The 25,366-nt window shown below is 34.2% G+C and overlaps 2 protein-coding genes across 2 annotated transcripts; both read right to left on the minus strand.

The window, feature by feature from the left end:
• Window positions 1-1,525: 1,525 nt before the first annotated feature.
• On the minus strand, window positions 1,526-7,111 carry LOC139862894 (phosphoenolpyruvate carboxykinase (ATP) 2). The gene is made up of 9 exons (XM_071851524.1): window positions 6,968-7,111; window positions 6,784-6,868; window positions 4,035-4,135; window positions 3,520-3,818; window positions 3,045-3,218; window positions 2,545-2,789; window positions 2,274-2,443; window positions 1,948-2,116; window positions 1,526-1,851 (listed from the first exon to the last, which is right to left on the minus strand). The coding sequence occupies exons 2-9, from the start codon at window positions 6,847-6,849 to the stop codon at window positions 1,708-1,710; spliced, it is 1,368 nt and encodes a 455-aa protein (XP_071707625.1). The 5' UTR covers window positions 6,850-6,868; window positions 6,968-7,111; the 3' UTR covers window positions 1,526-1,707.
• LOC139863779 (phosphoenolpyruvate carboxykinase (ATP) 1-like) lies at window positions 6,904-19,781 on the minus strand. Its single transcript, XM_071852386.1, has 4 exons — window positions 19,505-19,781; window positions 15,506-15,684; window positions 15,390-15,403; window positions 6,904-7,116 (listed from the first exon to the last, which is right to left on the minus strand). The coding sequence occupies exons 1-4, from the start codon at window positions 19,771-19,773 to the stop codon at window positions 6,904-6,906; spliced, it is 675 nt and encodes a 224-aa protein (XP_071708487.1). The 5' UTR covers window positions 19,774-19,781.
• Between the last annotated feature and the right edge of the window lie 5,585 nt (window positions 19,782-25,366).

Here is a 25,366-nt window from a genome sequence, read left to right on the forward strand (position 1 = left end):
CTCATCATTTTGCTCTGCAACTAAGAGATATGAATTAAGTTCAGGATATGTTTTGAACTTTAGCATTCTCAAATTTCTTTGCACTGTGATGTTTGCAGCATTCATTGTGGAGAAAGTTTTCTCCATCATGTCTGCATCACTAATTTCATGTCCACAGAATTTAAGTTGTGAACATGTATTATACAGAGCTGAGCTGTATTCATTTACTTTCTTAAAGTCTTGGAACCTTAATGTTCTCCATTGTTCCATTGCAGCTGGAAGTAAAATTTCTCTTTGATTATTGAATCTGCTTTTGAGACCTTCCCATAAAACATGGGGATCTTCTACAGTCACATAATTATTTTGTAAGCATTCATCAATATGTTGATGAATAAAGCAACATGCCGTAGCTTGTTCTTTTTCAGAACAAGTGTTGTTTTCATTTATGGTTTCAAGAATGGCCATTGATTTAAGATGCATTTTTACTTTTATAACCCATGGCATGTAGTTGTTTCCAGTTGATTCTAAAGGAGTAAATTTAAGCTTTTCCAGATTCGACATTTTCTATTATCAAAAATTAAAACAAACATCATGATAAATTAGAGTCAATTTATATTCATAAGTATATAAACATTAAACATAAATTTAATATAACATAAATGATAAGTAGGTGACAGTGTCGACCATGTGTAAGCAATCATAAATAAATGTTATATAACAAAAATATAAATATTAGTAAACATAAATGAAAATTTGGCGACAGTGTCGACCATATATTTTTTCAGGTGGTATAACCGACCTATATCATTCTGGTGGTATAACCGACCATATATCATTCTGGTGGTATAACCGACCATATATCATTTTGGTGGTATAACCGACCATATATCATTTTGGTGGCAGAGCCAACCATATTTAGTATTAAGATTATCGTGCTGATAACGTGTTATAATTCAGTAGGCTTATAACTACCTTTAGTGGTTTGATTCTTGATGTTATAATTCAGTAGGCTTATAACTACCTTTAGTGGTTTGATTCTTGATGTTATAATTCAGTAGGCTTATAACTACCTTTAGTGATTAGATTCTTGATTTAGAATACTAATAATGAAGTGTAAGAACAAAGATGATAATGGAGAGAAAGAAAGAAACACTTTGTAAGTGTGAGAAATGGTGCAAGTTTAATGCTTGCATTCATGAGTATTTATAGCCTAAAATCTCAATATAAAAATACATACTTTGTGTACTAAAATTGACTATATGTATACACCAAAATTGACTATCCATATCTATATTGTTATTATTATTATAACACTACTATTGTAAACCATCATGTACACATAACTCAACCACACTAGTAAGTCCAGACACATGGGTCAAAACATTAGCTTTGCTCGCTAATAGCTTTGGCCCAGCCCACTTGCTTTAACTGCCAGGCCAAACAAACGATGATGATGAATTTAAAAAATTAAAAGCCTACAACATTCATATTTCATATTTTCATATTATATGTACATAGAAAACTAGCCACAACAGAATAAGAAAAATAGTGAAAGGCCTCTTTGATTGAATATATGAATATAAATACCAGTTTACAATGACAATACATTACTACTCTTAACAAACATAAACATAGAACCAGACTAATATATTTGTTTTGTATATTATTAGGCTAACAAGCCTTAACACCTTTCAGCCATTCACTTTTTCTTCAAACCCCATAGATAAATTAAAAGTTGGGACCAGCAGCAAGAATTTCATCAGTAAGCTTATCATCCTTCCCAATTTTGTGGTTAACAAACACTTCAAAGTTGTTCTTGAACAGCCCACCCAGTTTCAATAGTGTCTCCTTATACGCCTTCTTGTCTGACCACTGCAACATTCAGTTCAATCCCACATCAGTACTTCCAAAAAACATACAAAACTTAGAGAAAAAAAAAAGTGACAAGTGATCAGCCAATTGACTTACAGTGTTCACTGGATCAAGAATCTCGGAAGGCACACCCTCGATCTCAGTCGGGATCTCAAGACCGAAAACTTCCGTTTTCTTGTAACTTGCGTTCAAAAGTTGTCCAGAATGAATAGCATCGATGATCTTCCGAGTGTATGCCAACTTCATTCGACTCCCAGAACCATAGCTAAACAGAATAGAGATAATTATAATTAAGGGTGCGTTTATAAAACTGAATGATTAAGCTCTGAATGGTTCAAAATTTGAATAATACAAAAGTTTTGATTAAACTTGATTATGAACGGCAATACATATAACTATTGCTGATCTTATTTTATATATACCTGCCACCTGACCAGCCAGTGTTAACAAGCCATCCAGTAGCACCATGTTTCTCCATTTTAGTAGCAAGCATTGCTGCATAATTTGTGGGGTGTAGCATGATGAATGCCGCACCAAAGCAAGCCGAAAACGTTGCACGCGGCTCCTTTACACCCTCTTCAGTACCAGCCACCTTCACAAATATTAAACAAAGTCAATATACACTTTAACAAGTAATTAACAAATGATAAAATAAATTAAATAAATTTCGTGAAACTTGAAAAGAGTTTGTACCAGTGCAGTATAGCCACTGATGAAGTGATACATGGTCTGAGCAAGGTTTAGTTTGCTCACTGGTGGAAGGACACCAAATGCATCACAAGCCAACAGAATAACATTTTTAGGATGTGGGCCCACGCACGGGATTTTCGCATTTGGAATGTACTCAATAGGGTATGCTGCACTAGTATTCTCCGTCACAGATTTGTCTAGATAGTCCACGTCTCTAGTATGCTCGTCAAACACTACGTTTTCCAACACTGAAATAACATGATAAAATTTAAGGTCCAATTGTTATAATAACTCACTATACTAATTGCGCACCATGTTTAATTACTAAAATGCCATTGTCAACAACAGTAATGCTCATAGTTATATACCCAGGGCTATTTTAATAATTTCGCATTTTTAAAAACTTTTTTTGTTTAATTTCGTTCGTTTGATTTTTCTCGCAGTCAAACGGGGCCCACATGCGCCTAATTACATATTGAAAGCTACAAGCACAAGCATCATACCAGTGCCAAACTTAATGGCGTTCCAAATATCAGGTTCTTTCTCCCTTGAGAGATCAATACATTTTGCATAACAACCACCTTCAATATTCGACACCCCCTTATCGCTCCAACAATGCTCATCGTCTCCAATTAAGAGTCGGTTGTGATCAGTAGACAAAGTCGTCTTTCCAGTACCTATAGTCAGATAAACGTATATTCGTCGTTAAAGATAAGAACAAAAACTACAAAACAAAAAGATAAAAATTTCATGATTTTGCTAGGGCTGTCGTTAACACACATAAAACACTCTTGTACACATTTAGGCACCATAAAGTAAATAACCAACTGCTATATAAAAGTATTTTAAGAGTGTTAACGACAGCCGTAACAAAAAAATTAATCATATTCACATAAAAGGCAAATAGATATGTAGTTTATGGGAGGGATTTGTATGTGATATGATCCTATGATCCTCACCGTTGGATCGGTGGCTTACCTGAGAGACCAAAGAAGAGGGCAACGTCTCCATCTTTGCCCATATTGCAACCAGAATGAAGGGACAGGATTTGTCGTTTAGGCATGAGATAATGCATGACACCAAAAAGACCTTTCTTCATTTCCCCGGCGTATTGTGTGCCGAGGATAACCATTTCTCGTCTACCGAGATTTAAATCTATGCTAGTGGATGATGTCATGTAGTGTGTGTAACGATTACATGGAAACTGGCCCGCATTGTAAATAGTGAAGTCCGGAGTACCGAAATTCTCCAGCTCTTCAGCTGTGGGGCGGATGCACCTGCAACCTACCCAGTTATCCATTTGTGCCACACACATTTTTTAAACAAATTCACACCACTATTTCGTTCTATCGGACCATTTATCGTTCAAAAAAAAAAAAAGAAAAAAAAAAACCAAACTTATCTGGAGGGGGCTTGATTTAAGAGTATCTGAGAATAGCAAATAGTAACATAAAATGAATATGAAATTGCATGTTATTTTCTCATTTACTTACATGTTGTGCATGAACAGAGAGTGGTAAGCTCTTGCAGACACAATTCGGACTTTGATTCGGTTCTCTGGATCCCAGTTCAAGAATTGATCATTCACAAACACCTGAAGGTCAATTAGGAATATAAGATTAAGTTTAATAATTCCCAGTTAGTCCAAAATTCTCTGCAATTAATCTGATCAAGAAGTCAATATGGTGGTCATCGGTTCGGTGTTCGTTTTCTTTGGTTCGGTTTTCTCGGATTTGAAAACGTTTGGACCAAAACCGAAAACCGAATTCAATTTTAAAACCGAAACCGAACCGAAAACCGAATATGAATTCGGTTCGGTTTCGATTAAAACCGAAAAATCATAATTTAAGCAAAATAAACATATAAATTACTATAAAATCATAATTTAATCAAAATAAACATATAAATTACTATTACTATACTAGCTATTAGACAAAAATGATGAATAGTACCAGGGGCGTTTTCGTCTTTTCACCTTTTTTTTTTCCTTTCTTTTAACTAACACCACAAACGCCACACTTTGTTCAAAAATTAAAATCGGCCCCCAAAACAGGGGGTTAAAGTGTCAAATCAAAATTTCATAAAATATCTTAAATAAACTCCACTAAAATATTCAACGGGTCATATCTTCTCGCTCGCAATACTATCTATTAGGCAAAAATGATGAATAGTACCAGGGGCGTTTTCGTCTTTTCACCTTTTTTTCCTTTCTTTTAACTAACACCACAAACGCCCCCCACACTTTGTTCAAAAATTAAAATCAGCCCTCAAAACAGGGGGTTAAAGTGTCAAATCAAAATTTTCATAAAATATCTTAAATAAACAACATTCAAATATTCAACGGGTCATATCTTCTTGCTCGCAACGAGTTAAATTTTTCCGACACCATCGTTAAACTCGAAATAATTTTACGAACACAATGTCACTAACTATACGCAAAACAGACACTTTTTAAAAAACGTTAAATATTTAGGGTACTTTTCATATACGTTGATTTTTCACTCGCAGACTCCGTAACTAAACACAATAAAATAGCGCGAAGCGAGGGTTCGAAAACTAGTTGACTTTAATTTCCAATTTTGGTTATTTAAAATGGTTTATGGTCCATATAAATTAATAATTTAACAAATTATATTCAATTTCGATTTTGAAATCGATTTTCGGTTTAACCGAATTCAAAAAACTAAAAACGAAAACCGGATTCATATTTCAAAACTGAACCGAAACGAAACCAAAAACCGGTTTTTCCCGTTTAGATTCGATTTGATTTTCGATTTAAACGGTTTGAAACCGAATATTAACCACCCCAGTCAACAAGCCCAGATTTTTAAGTTGGTGAACATTTTACTATTCACGGGGTAAAGAAGTCATTTTGCAGTTTTTCATTTTTCGCTTTTTATTTTTCCGTCGCTGATGTCATCATGCTGTTTTTAATTTTTTTTTTGACTTTTTTTGGGGCAACTTTTTACTAATTACATTATGCGACACAAGACACAAAGATGTCGTCTCACTAGATCAAGAAGTCAACAAGTCAAGATCTTTTTAGTTAAGTTTTTTATACTTCTTTATGTATTACAGCATGAAATAAAATGTAACAAAAAAGTGTTTAAAATCATGTGTGACAATGATTTATGCTAGTAGGGATGTGATGAATCCATAAAACGACATAGAAGTATAGAACAGCTAAATTACAGCAATACTTATTCAGTTAGATGGATAACTAAATTGCAGATTGTTTCATAGACGCATACTGCTAATGCCATACTAGCATATCTTAGAAAATATTTATATTTATTTTATACTATTATTTTCACATTAAAAAAAGTATGTAAGGACAAAAGGCACCACTTTCAAGGCAAAAGGATGATATCAGTATGGCCATTTTAAAAGAAAGTGACAAAAAAGATGCATAAATCCTTATCTATGGTATCTCATATCTTATCTATCATTTTCGTACCATTAATCGATACCGTAACCTATCCATGCTAATGTATACAGAGCGTAGTAACCTATCCATGTCTTTAATGATAAAGTGGTCCTTTTTCTTGAAAAAAAGTATCTCATAGTAAAAGTGTTAGTCGCTTCGATTTTCAATTTTTTTTGGGTTCAGTTTCTTCAGTTTTCTAGGTAAAACCTGAACCAGAACATAATTCAATTTCAAAATCAAACCAAAAGCCGAACTGAAAATCGAATTCAAATTCGGTTCTATTTCCGTTAAACCTGAAAAACTAAATAATATAAATTAACCAAAATAATCAAAACAAATCTATCTTAATTTCGACTTTTGATTTTAAAATTGGATTTTCGCCTATATATATTGTTAGATGAATTCAAATTTGAAATTGAAAAACATAAAACTGAAAAAATAGTAATTAAAATTTAAAATTTAAAAATTGAGCCGAAAACAAATTTAAACTTCGGTTTGATTTTTTTTCAAATTACATTTGTTTTGCTTTCGAGTTAATCGTTTTGAAAATAAGTATTGAACACCTGTTGATCCCTTTGTTTTATACAGTAGTTATCAACATAGCTATAGACTTTTAACGTGAAAATAATCTTTTTGAAAAGAAAATCTCACCGTATCTATTAGTAGTACAAGTTTACAACTATTTGAATAAGTACTAAACGCCACACTTTCAATCAAACAATTAGCTTTAGCTACTTTATACAGTACATAACAGCATCTTTTTAACAAACAGAGTCAAGATTTATATCAAGGAAAGTAACAAATAAATTTTGTACCTTTTCCAAAGAATTCAAGTAATCAACAGCTCTTTCTCGGTTCACCAAGAAGGTCTGCTCATCCATTTCGATATTCGGTGAACCCCTGCACCCATGTAAATTTACTCGATTACATTTTGTTTACAATAAAACAAGAAACAATATGCAGAAAATAAATTCGAAGACGGTTGATAGAAAAACATACTTGCCCCACCAAAGATCATCCTCGGTAATGTCGTCTCTAACGACACGCTTATCCTTAGGAGATCGACCGGTTTTGGCACCAGACAAGGTAGCCAATGCACCACTCGACGTTATAAACGAACCTTTTTCATACTTGATCGCCTGCTCATACTGATGGATTTTGACAAACTTTTATAAAATCATGTTCTACATATTTAACTAGTTTCATAAAACCCATTTTATGAAGTTAAAAGTGAGCGGAAGCAATTAGAACAAGTTATAGATTAACCATTTTAAAGACAAAATCCATAACCATATCAAGTCTTGAATTATACTTACATATATAAGAGTGGGTTTAAGGATATTTTACCTCCTCAAGCTAGTTGAGGGTCACAAGTTAGGATGATGAAGAAGATGATGAAGCAAGCCTCAAAAGTATGAAACCTCAAGCAAAGAATACCCACAAGCTATAGCAATCAACACCAACTTTAGTTAGGATTTACCAAACACTTAAATTAGCAAAAGATGTAAGCTATGAACCCTTATTTCTCCCCAAAAATTTCGGCCAAATGAAGCAAGAGGAAGAGAGAAATATTTGCTAATTTTGAAAGTAACTTGAGTGATTAAGAGTGTGTGAGAGAAAAACCTTTGCATGTCCTTAAAGCAAGAGATCATTTACTTCCACACTCAAGCATGGGAGGCTTTTCTTGGAAGCCCCAAACCGCCACCACCTCCCATGCAACCCCTTTTTTTTATTTTTTTTTTTTGCAACATTTTATAACTAGTACATGTTGATAAATAATACTTGCTTTTATATTTTATAAAACCTTTTATAAAATATATACTTCCTCTTGATAGTTTAATTACATATAAACTATCAAACATATATATGTATATATATATATATATATATTATTAAGCAAGTATAAAAGGGGTGGATGTTTCTACTTTTATAATCCTTTTATAAAATGTAGAACACATATTAATTGTTTAACCATATAAACAATTAGATCCATTAATTAAATAAATTATCCGAATAATTTAAACTCAAGTTATTTATATTTTAGAAAACCAATTTTCTAAATTTAAGTGTCGAGTATTTACTTAACGATCCATTCGATAAGATAAATACAAAAGTGTTGATTAGCTTGTTATTGGGTATGACCCGACTTGGATCATAACATGTTAGCCACATTAGTTTAATATGTCTCTCGGGCATATGAAATACCTTCAATCTCCCACTTGCACGAGAAACATAAGAAATTAATGCAAGTGATGGATACCACCTAACTACCGTCCATCACCCCTAATATGTTATGACTTAGTGCCATTCAATAACATCATCCTTTTCGAGTTCCCATCTCGAATATGAATTAGGTGAATCTTTCAATATATCCTTTTGTCCTAGATGTCATGTCAAATCCAAGAGACATAGAATGATCACTCTCTTATAGATCTAACTTTATCAGGCCTTAGACATCTGTCTCTCAACGAATAAGAGGGACAAATTCCATCTTGACTACATACGTCCTAGACACTACACTTTGTACCATACCTGAAGCCTCCCTTATGTACTACCATGTTTCAGAATAGCGAAGGAAGGAATCAAGGCACAATATTCGGTGAATATCTGAACCCAATATGTGTCTCAGGTCAGAGGATATAATGATATTCTCCTTTACTCAAGATTACATGTGATCAACCACAAAGGCTCCATATAGTAAATCTTGAGAGCGGGTCTTCCAATATTTGTGTCCCACAAATATCTATGAACCTTGGTTGCAACCTTGCCCTACATTCACTATTTGAATGTTAACCAATCCAAGTTCATAATAGTCTAGACCTCACACTTGTTCCCACAAATGTGATCGACTACGGAATTTAGAATAATAGTTAATTCATGGATAAAATATGCTAAATTGGAACATGACTCATAATTTAAAATTAATACCATAATTATATTAATGAGTTTGAACTAATTCGTTCCGTTACAATACATAAAGTAGATCAATTCCAATCACTAGAATATCGAAGCCCTAATGCACATACATGTCCCTCATGTTTTGGCCCATGTAAGAGCTTCGTGAGTGGATCCGCAACATTTTGATCTGTGTGAACCTTGTGAATACATATCTTTCCCTTTTCAACCTCATCCCTAATGTAGTTGAATCTCCGCTCAATGTGACGAGTCTTTTGATGAGCACGAGGTTCCTTGATTTGAGCAATCGCACCCTCGTTGTCACAAAAGATCTCAAGAGGGTCCTGAATGGAAGGGACCACTCCTAAGTCGTCGATGAATTTCTTCATCCATGCAGCTTCCTGAGCTGCCAATGAGGCGGCAATGTACTCCGACTCTGTAGTGGATAACGCAACAACTTCCTGTTTCGCACTCTTCCAAGAGACCGCACCACCATTTAACATGAATACATAACCGGATTGTGACCGAGAGTCATCTCGATCAGTTTGGAAACTCGCGTCCACGTAACCTTTTACAACGAGTTCCTCCTCACCAGACCCATATATTAGAAACATATCCTTAGTCCTTCTAAGGTATTTCAATATACATTTAACCGCAGTCCAATGACTATTTCCTGGGTTATTCTGGTATCTACTTGTCAAGCTCAGAGCGCATGACACATCCGGTCTAGTACATATCATTGCATACATGATAGACCCAATAGCAGATGCGTATGGGACTTTCTTCATTCTCTCTTGTTCATCTTTCGTGGTAGGACACTGAGATGAACTGAGAACGGTTCCCTTTTGAATAGGTACCAAACCTTTCTTAGAGTTTTCCATCTTGAACCTTTTCAAGACCTTATCAATGTATGTACTTTGGCTTAAACCTATCAATCTCTTGGATCTATTCCTATAGATTCCAATCCCCAATATATATTGTGCTTCTCCAAGATCCTTAATGGAGAAGCAACTCTTTAGCCAATTTTTGACTTCTTGCATTGTGGTTATATCATTCCCAAATAATAATATATCATCCACATATAGCACAAGGAACATTATGGAGCTCCCACTAGCCTTCTTGTATACACAAGCTTCATCACCATTTTTAATGAAGCCAAATTTCTTTGCCTCTTCATTAAAACGATGATTCCACATTCTAGATGCTTGTTTCAATCCGTAGATTGATTTCTTTAACTTGCATACCTTTTTAGGATTTTTCGGATCAACAAAACCTTTGGGCTGTACCATATAGACATCTTCCTCAAGATATCCATTTAGGAAAGCGGTTTTGACATCCATTTGCCAAATTTCGTAATCATAATGAGCAGCGATGGCAAATAATATCCTAATAGACTTTAGCATTGCCACAGGCGAGAAAGTTTCATCATAATCAACCCCTTGAGTTTGAGTGAAACCTTTTGCTACAAGTCTAGCTTTGTATGTATCCAAGTTTCCATGTATGTCGGTTTTCTTCTTGAAAAGCCACTTGCAATCAACTAGCTTGGAGCTAGGAGGTTGCACAACAAGTTCCCAAACTTGGTTTTCATACATGGATTGCATCTCGGCGTTCATGGCTTCCTGCCATTTATCTTTATCAATCCTTGATAAAGCATCTTCGTAGTTTACCGGTTCATCCAAATCAACCGTATAGCAACCATCCACGAGAAAACCATATCTCTCAGGAGGATTACTAATCCTACTAGATCTTCGAACGTCTTGTGTACCTTGATCATCCACTTGATCATTTTCAACATTCTCTTGTTGAGTGCTAGTGTCAACCAATTGTGTATCATCGGCTTGATCTTGTACCTCTACAAGATCTATCTTCCTTTCACCATCACCTTCCATAAGGAACTTGGTTTCAAGGAATTCCGCTTTCCGAGCAACAAATACCGTTTGCTCGGATGGATCATAGAAGTAATATCCCATGTCATCTTTGGGATATCCTATGAAGATACACTTTGTGGATCGAGCATGTAGCTTGTTAGCTACATAACGCTTAGGATAAGCTTCACATCCCCATACTTTTAAGTATGAAAGAGAAGGAGGTTTTCCAAACCACATCTCGTGAGGAGTTCGTTCCACTTTCTTGGTTGGGGCCATATTTAAAATACGTGCCGCGGAGCTTAGACAATAACCCCAAAATGATAGAGGTAACGGGCTTCTAGCCATCATAGATCGAACCATATCCATTAGAGTTCGGTTCCTCCTTTCGGAAACTCCATTAAGTTGGGGTGTTCCGGGTGGAGTAAGTTGTGAGATGATCCCACAACTCCTAAGATGATCTTGGAAGGCATCGCTTAGGTATTCACCTCCTCTATCGGTACGAAGTACCTTAATTGTCTTATTGAGTTGATTTTGTACTTCGTTTTGGTATTCTTTGAATGCTTCAAACGTTTCGTCCTTGTGTCTTAATAAGTAGACATATCCGAAACGACTAAAGTCATCAATGAAAGTAACAAAGTATCTTTCACCATTCCTCGTCATGGGTTTAAAGGGTCCACATACATCCGAATGTATTAATCCCAATAAATCTTTAGCCCTCTCATAAGTCCCTTTGAAAGGTGCCTTAGTCATCTTGCCTTGTAAACAAGATTCACATACATCAAATGAATCCATTTCATTTGATTTCAAAAGTCCATTCTTTTGAAGTGTATGCATTCGGTTCTTGTTTATATGACCAAGGCGACAATGCCATAAGTAGGAATCACTCAAATCCCTTTTGAGTTTCTTGGTGCTAGTATGGTATATAGAGCTTGATGATGCGTCATCTTGAACCAATTCATAAATTCCATTTGAAGGCGTAGCCTTGAAATAGAATATATCATCTTTAGAAAAATGGATATCATCATTAATAAAATTAACATTAAATCCACTTTGTCTCAAACGGGAAATAGAAATAATGTTTCGACATAAATCGGGTGCATACAAAACATCATTTAAAATAAGTTCCAAGCCACTTGGAAGTTTCAACACAAAGTCTCCTTGAGCTTTCACTTGCACTTTAGTTCCATTCCCCATGAAGAGACTTGATGTTCCCGTTTGCTTGTTACTTCTTTTGAACCCCTGCAAAGAATTGCAAATGTGAGTTCCACATCCAGTGTCTAATACCCATGTATTAGAAGAAGTAATACTAAGCTCTATATATACCATATATATATTACCTGAGGATTGCCCCGCATCCCTCTTTTCTTTCAACTCCTTTAGGTAGACCGGACAGTTTCGTTTCCAATGACCCATCTCACCGCAACCGAAACATGGGTCTTCCTTGGGGTTTGCCTTTTCAGCAACCTTTTGCTTCTTGTTCTTGGTTGGGGTAACCATCTTCCCCTTTCCCTTGCCTTGATAGGCGGGTCCTTTCCTCTTAGCCACCTTTGGCTTAGAGGTGTTACCTTTGGACCCACCTTGATCGATTGTTAACACGGGTAAAGCCCTTTTACCCATGCTAGTTTCCGCCGTTCTTAGCATACCGTGAAGCTCACCTATGCTCTTATCCATCCCATTCATGTTGTAATTAATTACAAATTGATCAAACCTTTTTGATAGGGAGTTAAGGATAAGATCGGTGGCTAACTCATTAGATATGTTTAGGTTAAGACGGTTAGCACGATCGATAAGGCTTTTCATCTTAAGTACATAAGATGAAACCGATTGGGTATCGTCCATACGACAAGCATGAAGCGCCCGAACCGTTTCGAAACGCTCAACACGTGCTTGTTGGAGAAACATCTCCTTCAATTGTGTTATCATGTCGTATGCGCTATGATGCTCGAAATCCTTTTGGAGTTCGGGTATCATAGTCCCAAGCATTAAGCATGAGACTTGAAGGGAGTCGTGGCAATACTTATCGTAAGAGGCCATTGCCTCCACATCACTCTCATCCGGTTGATCGGGAATGGGGTCCTCAAGCACATACATTTTATCCTCTTGTTTGAGGACAATCCGAAGATTGCGGAACCAATCCATAAAATTTGTATGGTTGAGTTTGTCTTTCTCTAAGAGAGACCTTAATGATAGGTTGTTCATGTTAAGTGGTGCGTTGTTCATGTTGTTGTTGTTATTAGCGGCCATCTACAAAATTAACAAAGTTCTATTAAGTATTGATTTAAATTTAATAAACAATACCCTTTTAATTGTTTTTATTAAATATTAGAATCCAACGGTAAATCAAATTTCGGTTAGGTGACCTTTATCCCGTCATTTGATTTAGCTAGGTAGTCATAATGACAGTTGCAATCCTTTTGCAACTTCTAAGTTATGGGATCATGCAATCCTTTTGCATGGCATATTAATCCCATCAACGCCTATTTGTTCCTCATGCTTCGGTGACCCTAAGTTCATGATTCCCAAATCAAGTCGTCCTACTTGTGTAGACATGTAAACTTAACATACAAGTGGTTAGGTGACCTTTATCCCACATGTATGCAAAGTGTACCTTATTCATATTAGTTCACTCATGACGGTTAGGTGACCTTTATCCCATCAAGAGATTCCTAATATGTCTAAGTGTTTTCACAAAAGGATGGCGTTTAACTTGTTTACCTTGTTATAGTAAGGGATTTTAAGTTTTCTACATTCTAGTTTTAGAAAACAAAGTGCTACATACCAACATGCATTTGGTGTGTAGTATGTTTATGAAAAACCCATTTTCATGTCCTTTTAGTAAACCAATTACTAGTTATAAACCATTTTCTTACCAATTAAATAAACCATCTTATTTAGGTCTAATAACCAATTATTAGTGTCATATGTTGTTTATAACCAATTATAAAGTATTTTGCAAGTTGTAAACTTGTGTGAATAACTTGTAGCATACAAACATACAATCCACAATCATACAATAAACAACCAGACATGCAAAATAAAAGTGTTCACAATCATGCCAATTTGGTTAGACATTTGTTTAGCCGAAAACAAATGCCACCGGAAGGGTTATAGCATAAAGTAAGAGATTCCATATCTCCCACTTAATCTTGTATCTTCCATGTCTTCATCTTGCATCTTCATTTTTACAAGAAAATATATCCTAATACATTTTTCTAAAAAAAATGAAAATACAACCTATTCTATATTACAAACCAAATAGAATAAATTACATGAAAAATTACAAGATTTCTTACAACTTATTACAAACCAAATTACTAAAATTATTACAAACCATATGAATAAATAATAATCACCAAACATGCAACCAAACAACCACAAGGTCTAGGCAATGATTGTGAACATAAACATACAACAAAATTGAAAAAATGGAAGCACCCAAAACCCATTTTGGGTCTCCAAATTTTCGGCCCAAAAAAAATCCACCCGAAACCCGACAATTTTTGTATTCCATTTTCATGCATGTACTTGGAATGCAAAAATTAGTGGGTTCAAAGACAATATAGAAGCATAATCCATAGACCTCGGCTCTAGATACCATTGATGGATTTTGACAAACTTTTATAAAATCATGTTCTACATATTTAACTAGTTTCATAAAACCCATTTTATGAAGTTAAAAGTGAGCGGAAGCAATTAGAACAAGTTATAGATTAACCATTTTAAAGACAAAATCCATAACCATATCAAGTCTTGAATTATACTTACATATATAAGAGTGGGTTTAAGGATATTTTACCTCCTCAAGCTAGTTGAGGGTCACAAGTTAGGATGATGAAGAAGATGATGAAGCAAGCCTCAAAAGTATGAAACCTCAAGCAAAGAATACCCACAAGCTATAGCAATCAACACCAACTTTAGTTAGGATTTACCAAACACTTAAATTAGCAAAAGATGTAAGCTATGAACCCTTATTTCTCCCCAAAAATTTCGGCCAAATGAAGCAAGAGGAAGAGAGAAATATTTGCTAATTTTGAAAGTAACTTGAGTGATTAAGAGTGTGTGAGAGAAAAACCTTTGCATGTCCTTAAAGCAAGAGATCATTTACTTCCACACTCAAGCATGGGAGGCTTTTCTTGGAAGCCCCAAACCGCCACCACCTCCCATGCAACCCCTTTTTTTTATTTTTTTTTTTTGCAACATTTTATAACTAGTACATGTTGATAAATAATACTTGCTTTTATATTTTATAAAACCTTTTATAAAATATATACTTCCTCTTGATAGTTTAATTACATATAAACTATCAAACATATATATGTATATATATATATATATATATATATTATTAAGCAAGTATAAAAGGGGTGGATGTTTCTACTTTTATAATCCTTTTATAAAATGTAGAACACATATTAATTGTTTAACCATATAAACAATTAGATCCATTAATTAAATAAATTATCCGAATAATTTAAACTCAAGTTATTTATATTTTAGAAAACCAATTTTCTAAATTTAAGTGTCGAGTATTTACTTAACGATCCATTCGATAAGATAAATACAAAAGTGTTGATTAGCTTGTTATTGGGTATGACCCGACTTGGATCATAACATGTTAGCCACATTAGTTTAATATGTCTCTCGGGCATATGAAATACCTTCACATACAACTCTGCACAAAATTAAAAACAATATATAGTTAAAAAAAAAGTTAATCATATCATATGGTAATATTTTGAATGTAAAAATTAAATATAAGTTTTATGTAAAGTACCTGCAGGGGAAAGGTTATAGAGAACATGGGTGAATTTGAGAGAACTGTCACTAGCAGCAAATGATGGAGAAAAATGATGTTCAGGGGCATGTGACACCCTCGGGGTCTCGGGTCTTCGGGCCGGGTCTCCTCGCACCAACTTGGGTCCGCTTTCTCGGGTCAACGATGCCAATGATGCACTGTAAAGTAATAATAATCCGGGTCAAAACATGACACATAATCATGTATAGACATGATAGACTTGAATAAAAAGTCAAAGAATGTAAATTAAACTCTTATGACTTGTACGATAAACAAAATTATAATATAATTAAAAAATAAACGTGTCTAGCTAGCACGGTTGAATTTATTGCAATTTACATAGTATATTTTTTTTTTGAAAGGCAAGTAATATATTATATAAAAAAGAACATTACACGAGAACCTAGCAAGGAGCTAAAGAAAACAGAAAACACGAACTAACACACAATCCCACAAACATACACACAACTATAGAGGGCACATAAACACGAAGGTATTAAATACACACGACACGAAACCTAATAAATTATGTATAAATTTACATAGTATATGTATAAATTATTAGTTACAAATGTCACGTCGGACTCCATGCATGTATTTATGGGATTAGGATTCTCCATTATTTTATAACTTGATGGATCTAGTTATGTAATTTTTAATAAGAAAATTTAGGGGTTAATTATCTATGATTTTTATATTTATTTATGTTTTTCGCTTCTCACATTCTAAGTAACATGATTCATTAAGTGATTGACTGAGCAGAAAACCGAATTAACCGAATCATAACCGTTTTAACCGAACCGAATTAACCAAACCGAATATATAATCGCGGTTATGGTTAACGATTTTGAATTAACAGAATTTTATGGGGTGGTTATAAAAATAAAGATTATCCACCAGATTTAACCAAACCGCACTATATATATATATATATATATATATATATATATATATATATATATATATATATATATATATATATATATACACACTACGAATATAAGTTTGTTATTTTTATATTAATATTAACAAATTGTATTTATAAAATAAAATTTGGAGACCTATATATTGTAATAAATTGTATTACCTCATACTTCATTATATCCGAAGATTAAAACAAATATTTTCCTTTAAAGAATGTTTCCATTATGGCATGCTTACAACATCATTATCGTTTGATTTGTTGCGTTGTATCGATACACAGATAAAATACAATAATATTTGAATCATAATTTGGTTGAATTTAACTTGAATGTCTGATGTTTTCCATCTACGTTTGTTTGGGATATACGTCATTAAATGATATAATTCGTTACTCGGTGTTTCAAAACGTGATATATCGTTACTCATTGTCCAAATTCATTAATCCTTATTTTTTGTAAATGCTTAACCAAATTAACCACTTTATCCACACATTAACCATATAAACCGCATTAATCAAACCGTTTATTAATCGAATCGAACGGTTAAAACTATTAATTAACCAAAGTTTCGGTTATGGGGTGGTTGTTGTCAATAACCGCCCCCCAACCGCCCCATGCTCACCCCTAACTTGATATGTAGATACCAAAGTTGGAGAACTCGGTATCGAATAAATCTCGTTTAGACAATTTTTGAGAAATTTCGACATCTCGGGATGATCTCGGGCGTTGACTTTTTAGTTTTTTAAATATAAATATAAATATATCAATAAATATATGTATATTTATATGCATCTTTACGCAAATTTTACAAGAAAATCCGACAAATGAGCGAGAAAATATGAAAAATTACAAGAGATTATGAGAATCCGAGAAATGGGTGAAAAAATCCGAGAAATCATGGCTTTGACAAAATTTGAACCGGCCCATTGACCGAGAAATCTCGAGAGGTGGACATCTCGTCTCGACTGTCTTTCGAAACGAAATCTCAGGGAGATCTCGAGAAGAAATTAGGAGATTTACATCACCGGTCCCGTAGACAATATATGAATTCATTTTTATATATTATTATAGATCATAGATTTAGAAGGTTATTATAATGTTTTACAAAAAGCGTTTGATTTATAATAAATAATTAAAAAAGGTTTGCGACTTTATCTCGAAAGGTTATTAAATTATTATACAGAACTCATTTCATATCTATACTACGTAATACAGTACTTTGTTTAATATAAACGGGAAAAAAACTAGTAATTAAATACTACTCTAGTAAACATCACAAGTGGACCGGATGTAACGTTAGACAAAAGTGATTCTTCTATTCTGGGATTTAGTTATTTAAGATATCACTATTAAAATTTAAATATACCGTGGTAGGGTTTCAAGATATACATAACTTTTAAAAGTCTTTTTTTCTAAACTTTGACCGTAAATATCTTTATATATATTATGTAATATTTGATAAATTTATATTAATGAATTGAGTTTTATACGCGGTTTTATTCTATATATTTTTCATCAAATAATATATTAAACAAATAAAAATATTTAATGTCAAAATTAACAAAGAAAGACTTTGAAAGTCAAATGTTGACATTTACAGTGACATGGAGGGAGTAATTAAATAACATTGAATCTTAAAATGGTAAATACTACTCCCTCCGTACCTAATTTATTGTCCAGTATTCTATTTTGCGATGTCCCAAATAATTTATCTACTTTCATAAATAGAAAAGAATAAGAAGTTTAATATGTTTATTATGTTAATAATGTATGTGAATAGGATTAAAGGATAAAGAAAAGGTAAAAGTAAAACTAAAAACTAAACAGAAAGTACACTACTTTATAACATTTTCTCAAACTATGTGTTTTTTGTCTCGGAAAATTAATATGAAATGGAGGGAGTATGTAAGTTTAGCATTGGATGCTTCACTAATTAGCGACCAACTTTCATAACTTTTACCACTAAATCAAAGAATCAATAGTTAAAAAGAGGTAATAAATTCAAATCTCTCAAGTATGATATGTCCTAAGATCACTTTCGAAATAAAGCTCAATTTCATCATGGAAAAGTTAAAATTCGATTTTGAATATAGTGACGTCATATCTGTAAGATTACTTCTTTTTTATAGTATAATGGTAAATAAATAAATAAATTTGCACTACCCGGAGTACTTCATAAGTTAAATTGTCATTTTACCACATTTATTTTATTACAATTTATCAGAAATAAATTTTTTCTACCTGTATTGCGCAGTAATTAAATTGTCATTTTACCACATTTATTTTATTATCTATCTATCTATATAGTTATATAAAATTTTAAAATGATGATGTCATCATTAAGTTAATTACCCTTTAATTTTTATAATTATGATGTCATAATTTTATATTAATTTAATTAAAAATAATACGAAATTTTATAAAAGTAAATACTATTCTCTCATGAATTGTAAAATCTTCTACGGAACATCCAAATTAACTTTTATATAATAGTTTTATTTTAATTTTCTAAAAAAATTTAAAAGTCATTTATTATTACTAATTATTATTATTATTATTAAAAATATAAATATTAAACTTTGAGCAAACTTTATTATTATTATTTACTTTTAATATAATAATTTATAATAATAATAATTATAATTATAATTATTATATTATTAATATTCAAATATGAATTCTTTTTACGAAATTAATTACGTTACATATGTATGTGAAAATACATGTCTCTATATATTTGTAAAAACAACAAGTTTCTTAGTCAAATAAGTGATTAAAATAAATGACTTTAACATTTACAGTTAAACGGGTTATTTCACCAGTATACTACTAAATCACATTAAATTACGTAACTTCTAGTATTAAAAGTGGATTTCCAAAGACGCATGTGTACTGGTCATTTTTAGCTTATCTACCGAATTCCAACTCCGACTTATTTTATTTTATTTTTACTTATTATTTAGATAAAACCACAATAAAAGAGATACACTGTAACAATTTACTCCATAAATAAAATGTTACGAACAATATGTAGATTTAAAGTTGAGTATTATACCTGATGGACTGAAGCTGCTGTCTATGTCGGTCTTCTTCCGACATATTAGCAAAAGCACCTTGAACACCATCAAGCGGTGTTGTCGGTGCCGATTTCTTCTTTTGCAACGAATGCAATTCATCGATCGTTTGCGCCTTTACCGGTGCTGAGCTGTCATCGTGACATATAGCGCTTTGCCTTTTTTGCGTCGTTATCTTCGGCAGTCCGTTTCTGCCTGCTGACGTCACTCCGTTACCTTTCGCATTTCCGTTAACTCCATTCGACGCCATTTCTAGCTCTCTCTCTATTACATTCACATACCAAAATTAATATTAACAGAATAATACTATGAAATAGAAAGGATTTAAGTATTTTAATTACTCACGTTAAAAATGAATGTAAAATTACGATGCTTCGATCATCAAATGCTAGATGGGAAGGTGGTGAGGTGAAATGCTAAATTTTGGGTCCTATTTAAAGGGTATTGAGTGGGACCTACATGGGTTTGTTAACCATGGTTTAAGCACGGTTAAATTCTATCGCAAAATTTCATGGTGACTAGTTCATGCATCATTTTCACAAAGTAGTGGGATTCGTGTAATATACATAAATGCGATTAAATTGCCATGTAATGGAAAGTTAAATTATTTCAATTTTGGTTCCGTTCGTTACCTAGCAGCTTCCTTTTATTATTTTTTCGTATTCTTGTCTTAAAATGTTGTGATATGAAAATCGATCCACGTGATAACTACGTACAGTTATGTTCAAGTTTTAACTACAAGAAAATAAGAGATTAGGATTCTCTCATGTTCTAAATAACATGACTAGTCATGTTAAGTAAATAATAACCACTAGATTAAATTAATGGTAAAGATTGATTGAAATTTTCCAACTGATTTTTACTCCCTCATTTTTACCCAACATCCCAATAACTTCCCTACTATTAACGATAACTTCTCCTTTTTCTACATAGATTGATATTTATATTCTGTCATGGATCGTATTACAATATTTATACAGTTCAATAATTAAAAAAGTAATATCAGAAGTTGTCATTTTCTAACAACTATCTTAAATTGCATGGATTCGTGGTAATAATTATCTCGTGTATCGTAATTGTATAGAAACCACTGCGAGAAAGGAATTAGAAATTTAGGAAGGGGAAGTTACTATAATTTGGAAGGGAATTGTGGTGAAAACCGACGGAATAAAATTTGATGGGAAATAACTTTCAATCAATCTTGACCATTAATTTAATTTAGTGGTTATTATTTACTTAACATGACTAGTCATGTTATTTAGAACATGAGAGAATCCTAAACCGAAAATAAGGTAGTATAGGAACTATTTTTCAATAATCATTTTATTCCGTGACAAGCGGAAAAGTATATAAACTTGACGAATTCTTATGATAAAAAGGGTCATGAAACTCCTATTATACGAAGAAAGTTGTAACAGAAATGTTGAAAGAATTCCTATGTTCACTTCTCCAATGTGCCGTCAAAAACTAGACAACGTAATTTCAATTTTTATTTCTATTTCTATTCTTCTGTTTCATTGTGTGCAAGAATTTTTCGACCTTGGATCCTTTTCACATCGATGCAATTGCTAATTCATTTCATTCATAAACAAGGATCTCGATCCCGTTTAATTTAAAGACTTCCGTCCAATAAGTCTTACCGACTATTTATACAAGATTATATCTAAGTTGTTGGCAAATAAGCTAAAAAGGGTCATTTCAAAAGTTATTGGAGGCACTCAATCTACTTTTGTGAATGGTAGACAAATAATTGATGGGGTTCTCATCGCCAACGAAGTTGTGGACTAAATCAAAAAAGAAAAAAAAAAAAAAAAGAAAAAAAAAAAGCTTTCTTTTTCTAAACCGACTTTAAGAATGCATTTGACAATATCAATTGAGAGTTACCGGATTGTATAATGAGCCAAATGAATTTTGTGCCCAAGTGGAGAAAATGTGTAAAGGGATGTTTAGAATCTGGCAGAACATCGGTTTAAATTAACGAGAACCATATTCAAGAGTTTTCATTGGAAAAACGCTTTCGGCAAGGTGACCCACTATCGTTGTTCTTATTTTTAATCGCAATTGAAGACCTGAACATCGTTGTATCCGATGTTGTTTCTCTCAGTTTGTTCAAAAGGGTTACAGTGAGTGGTCGTTAAACAATGCTTTTAATTTAGTCAATATTCTCTAAATATTTGGTCATGATAAATTGAATATCAATTTTGGCAAGAACAAATTATACGGGTTTGGGGTTAATCAATCTGAGATTCCCAACTTCGCTTCTCATTTTGTTTGCGCTCCCGGTTCTTTCATGTTCATCTATCTTGGCTTGCAGGTGGGTAAAAGAATGAGTTCGGTGGCCTTATGGGATGAGGTTATTAACAGATTTATGGCTAAACTAAATCCATGGAAGTCTAAGCTTCTTTCAATTAGAGGAAGATTAACACTTGTCAAAGCGGTATTATGGAGTTTACCTCGAATGCCCATCTTGGTTCTTAATTCCTTAGAAAACTTGAGAAAAAAGTTCTTTTAGGATCAATTTGATAATAAATCGCTCACCTGGATCAGATCGAACCGGAAGATATCCGCCAAGAATCGTGGGGGTTGGGGTATTGGCAGTTTAAAGTAAAATAATTTGAGTTTGCTTTGTAAATGGCAGTGGCGATTTAAGCGTGAAATGGAGGCTCTTCGGCGAAAGGTAATTGAATCAATATGGATCCGATGGTGGAATGCTCTGAAGATTTCCAGCCTACAATCTAGAAGCCCACCTTCTAGATATTCAAAGTAGGCAACCTTGACAACTCATATGGAGGTAGCAAAGTTGATGATGATGACGGCCGCCAACCTTCTCCGTTCACACCATTCCACCGCCATAGAATTTTTACTATAAATAGAGGTGTAAACCTCAGTTGTAAATCATCCTAAATCACTCAGAGAAGTGTAATCACAACCTAGAAAGTGTGTGCGAGTTTGAGAGTTTTTTTGTAAGAGTTTTGTAATACTCTGTAAATCTATTCTTGTGAGTAATAGAGTTGTTTTTCTCTCAAATTTATATCTCCCAACGTCCAGGCGATCCCCTCTTCCTAACAAGTGGTATCAAGAGCTTGGTTAGAGACGTTGGTTGAGTTTTTGGGTTTTCGGAAGTTTTCTCAAAATTCAATTTTGAGTGTACCATTGGATTCGTCTCGTCGAACCGAGTCCAACGCAAAAAACGGTGACTTAAACGGAGTTATAACGAGCCCAGAAAACGCGGTCAAAGTTTGGTCAACTCGCCGGAATCTCGCCGGAGAAGACGACCGGTGCCGGAATTTTCGCCGGAGAAGACGATTACTGTAGCAATTCACTGTAGCAGCTGGCGACACTGTAGCGGTACTGTAGCAATTCTGAAATTTTACAATTTGGTCCCTGAAGTTTATAAAAATTATAATTTTGCCTCGTAAGTGGAATTTAAGCCGCGAAGTGTCTATTCCACCATTTTCAACCATTCCGGACGTAACGGTGATCTCTGTTTTCTACAATTCAACCCCGTTTGTGTTAAAAAATTATTTCTAAGGTGATAATGTCCACAGAAGAGTCAACATCATCTTCCGGAGCTATGATTATGCTCACAGCCACAAACTACACGCTGTGGAAACCTCGGATGGAAGATCTCCTCAGCTGTAAGGATTTGTTCGATCCTATTGAATTGAAGGGTATAAACCCTGATTCTGCCAAAGAGAAAGAGTGGAAGAAATCAAACCGAAAAACTATTGGTCAGATCCGTCAATGGATTGATCATAGTGTCTTCCACCATGTTGCACAAGAGACAGGCGCATATGTCCTCTGGAAAAAGTTGGAGGACATGTATCAGGCCAAGAATGTTCGGAATAAAGCCCTGCTGATGAGGCGTTTAGTCAACATGAAGCTCAAAAGTGGAACTTCAGTTGCCGAGCATACCAGTGAGTTCCAGAGCTTGGTCAACCAGTTATCTTCTGTAGAGATGCCGCTTGGCGATGAAGTTCAAGCGCTACTGCTACTTAGTTCCCTTCCCGATAGTTGGGAAACGCTGGTAGTAACACTCAGCAACTCAGCCCCGAATGGCAAACTTACCATGTCAATGGTCAAGGATGCCCTATTCAGTGAAGAGGCAAGGAGAAAAGACATGGGCACAGATCAGACCCATGCCTTTGTCACAGAGAATCGGGGGAGACAGCGAATGAGTAGCAAAAATAAATGTAGAGGCAGAAGCAAGAGCAGGGGCAGGTCAGCTGATGGCAGAAAACCAACATATAAATGCCATCATTGTGGATTAGAGGGACATATGAAGAAGAACTGCTATAGATTGAAAGAGGAACAAGGTCAAAGTAGTTCACAGCCGAAGAATAAGGGTGGAGAAACATTAGTGACTATCCCTGGTGATGTAGCTTATTGTTCAACCCATGATGAGACATGCCTTCACGTCTCACGAGAAGAAGCGAAATGGGTGGTAGATACTGCAGCTTCCTACCACGTGACTCCATACAAAGAATACTTCACAACATACAAAGCTGGTGACTTTGGAGCTGTGAAGATGGGAAATTCCAGTTCCGCTGAGATTGTCGGAATTGGTGATGTCAAGATAAAGACAAGTTCCTGTAACATCCCGCATTTTTCCGTTAAATTATTTTAACGCCCGTCTTTTTCTTTTTTAAATAATACCCTTCGTATCTAGATTCGTATCCTTTGTTATGTAACATTTTAAATATTCTCGTTGTTGGAAGATAACGTCTCCCGTACTCTCGTGTAATTTAAAATATTCGATCGGTTAAATCCCGCACCCGCTTCTAAACTCGAGGGACTAAAATTGACACGGGGCAAACTAGTTGACTAGGTCAACTAGTCCACCCCAATCACCACCATTCAACCATCTCCCTCTCTCTCTCTTTCTCTCTAGCAAGAACACACACACAAACACCCAATTCAATCATTCATCATCTAAATTCGATCTAGGAGGCTTACAACAAAACAAATTACATATTTGGAATCCTCTCTTCATCCTCTACAATTTGATACCAACTTCATCTCGTTTGGGTAACATTTCTAAAACTCTAGATTTCTCTAAATTCGTGTTTTTGATTTGAAATGGTGTTAGTTAGTGTCTATGGCTCGTGTCTAGCATGAATATATGATTTACTTGCTCGATTTGTTGTTTTGAGTAACTAGTTTGAACATTTGAAATGGGTTTGCTTAATCTTGCATTTTGGAAGATTAAATGTTGTTTGATTGTTAAAGTTCATGTTTTAATTGTGTTACTAGTATCACTAGCTTCGTTTTGATGCGTAGGTTGATTAAGAAAACTTCAAAAACCCGATTAAGGATTTTGTGATGTTTGACTAGGGTTTGATAGACTTTGAAACGAACTTTTGATGCGTTGAATACTTGTTAATGTTGTTAGTAAGTGTTTAGATGCAATGTATGCTTAATTACCTTCGAAACGGCATATCGTATGTGTAAATTGGATTCCCGAATCATAAAATACGTTTTACGAACTTGAAACTTTGAAAATGGACTTTTATTGATCACTTGATGAGATTTCGGCTATTGTAAATGATGTTTTTGTTTGATGATATGTGGTTAGTTGTATTGCTCATCAAAATACCTTTCCGAGGATATAAGATACATGTTTTGGTTGTTTGCGAATCATAAATGGTGAATGTTTGATGTTTGGTTCGTGCATACTTTGAAAAACTGACCAGAAATCTCTGCCCAGATGGTGGCGCGGCGCGCCCCATCCCCGCGCGGCGCGCGGATTGGCCTGGCCAGATTCTGCTTTGTTTGGCGCATTTCACGCGAAATGTTTGACTAGCTATCGACCTCTGATTCACATGAAACTTGTTCTAATATAC

The sequence above is a fragment of the Rutidosis leptorrhynchoides genome, chromosome 8 (genome assembly GCF_046630445.1).
Source record: "Rutidosis leptorrhynchoides isolate AG116_Rl617_1_P2 chromosome 8, CSIRO_AGI_Rlap_v1, whole genome shotgun sequence".
Taxonomy (NCBI): Eukaryota; Viridiplantae; Streptophyta; class Magnoliopsida; order Asterales; family Asteraceae; genus Rutidosis; species Rutidosis leptorrhynchoides.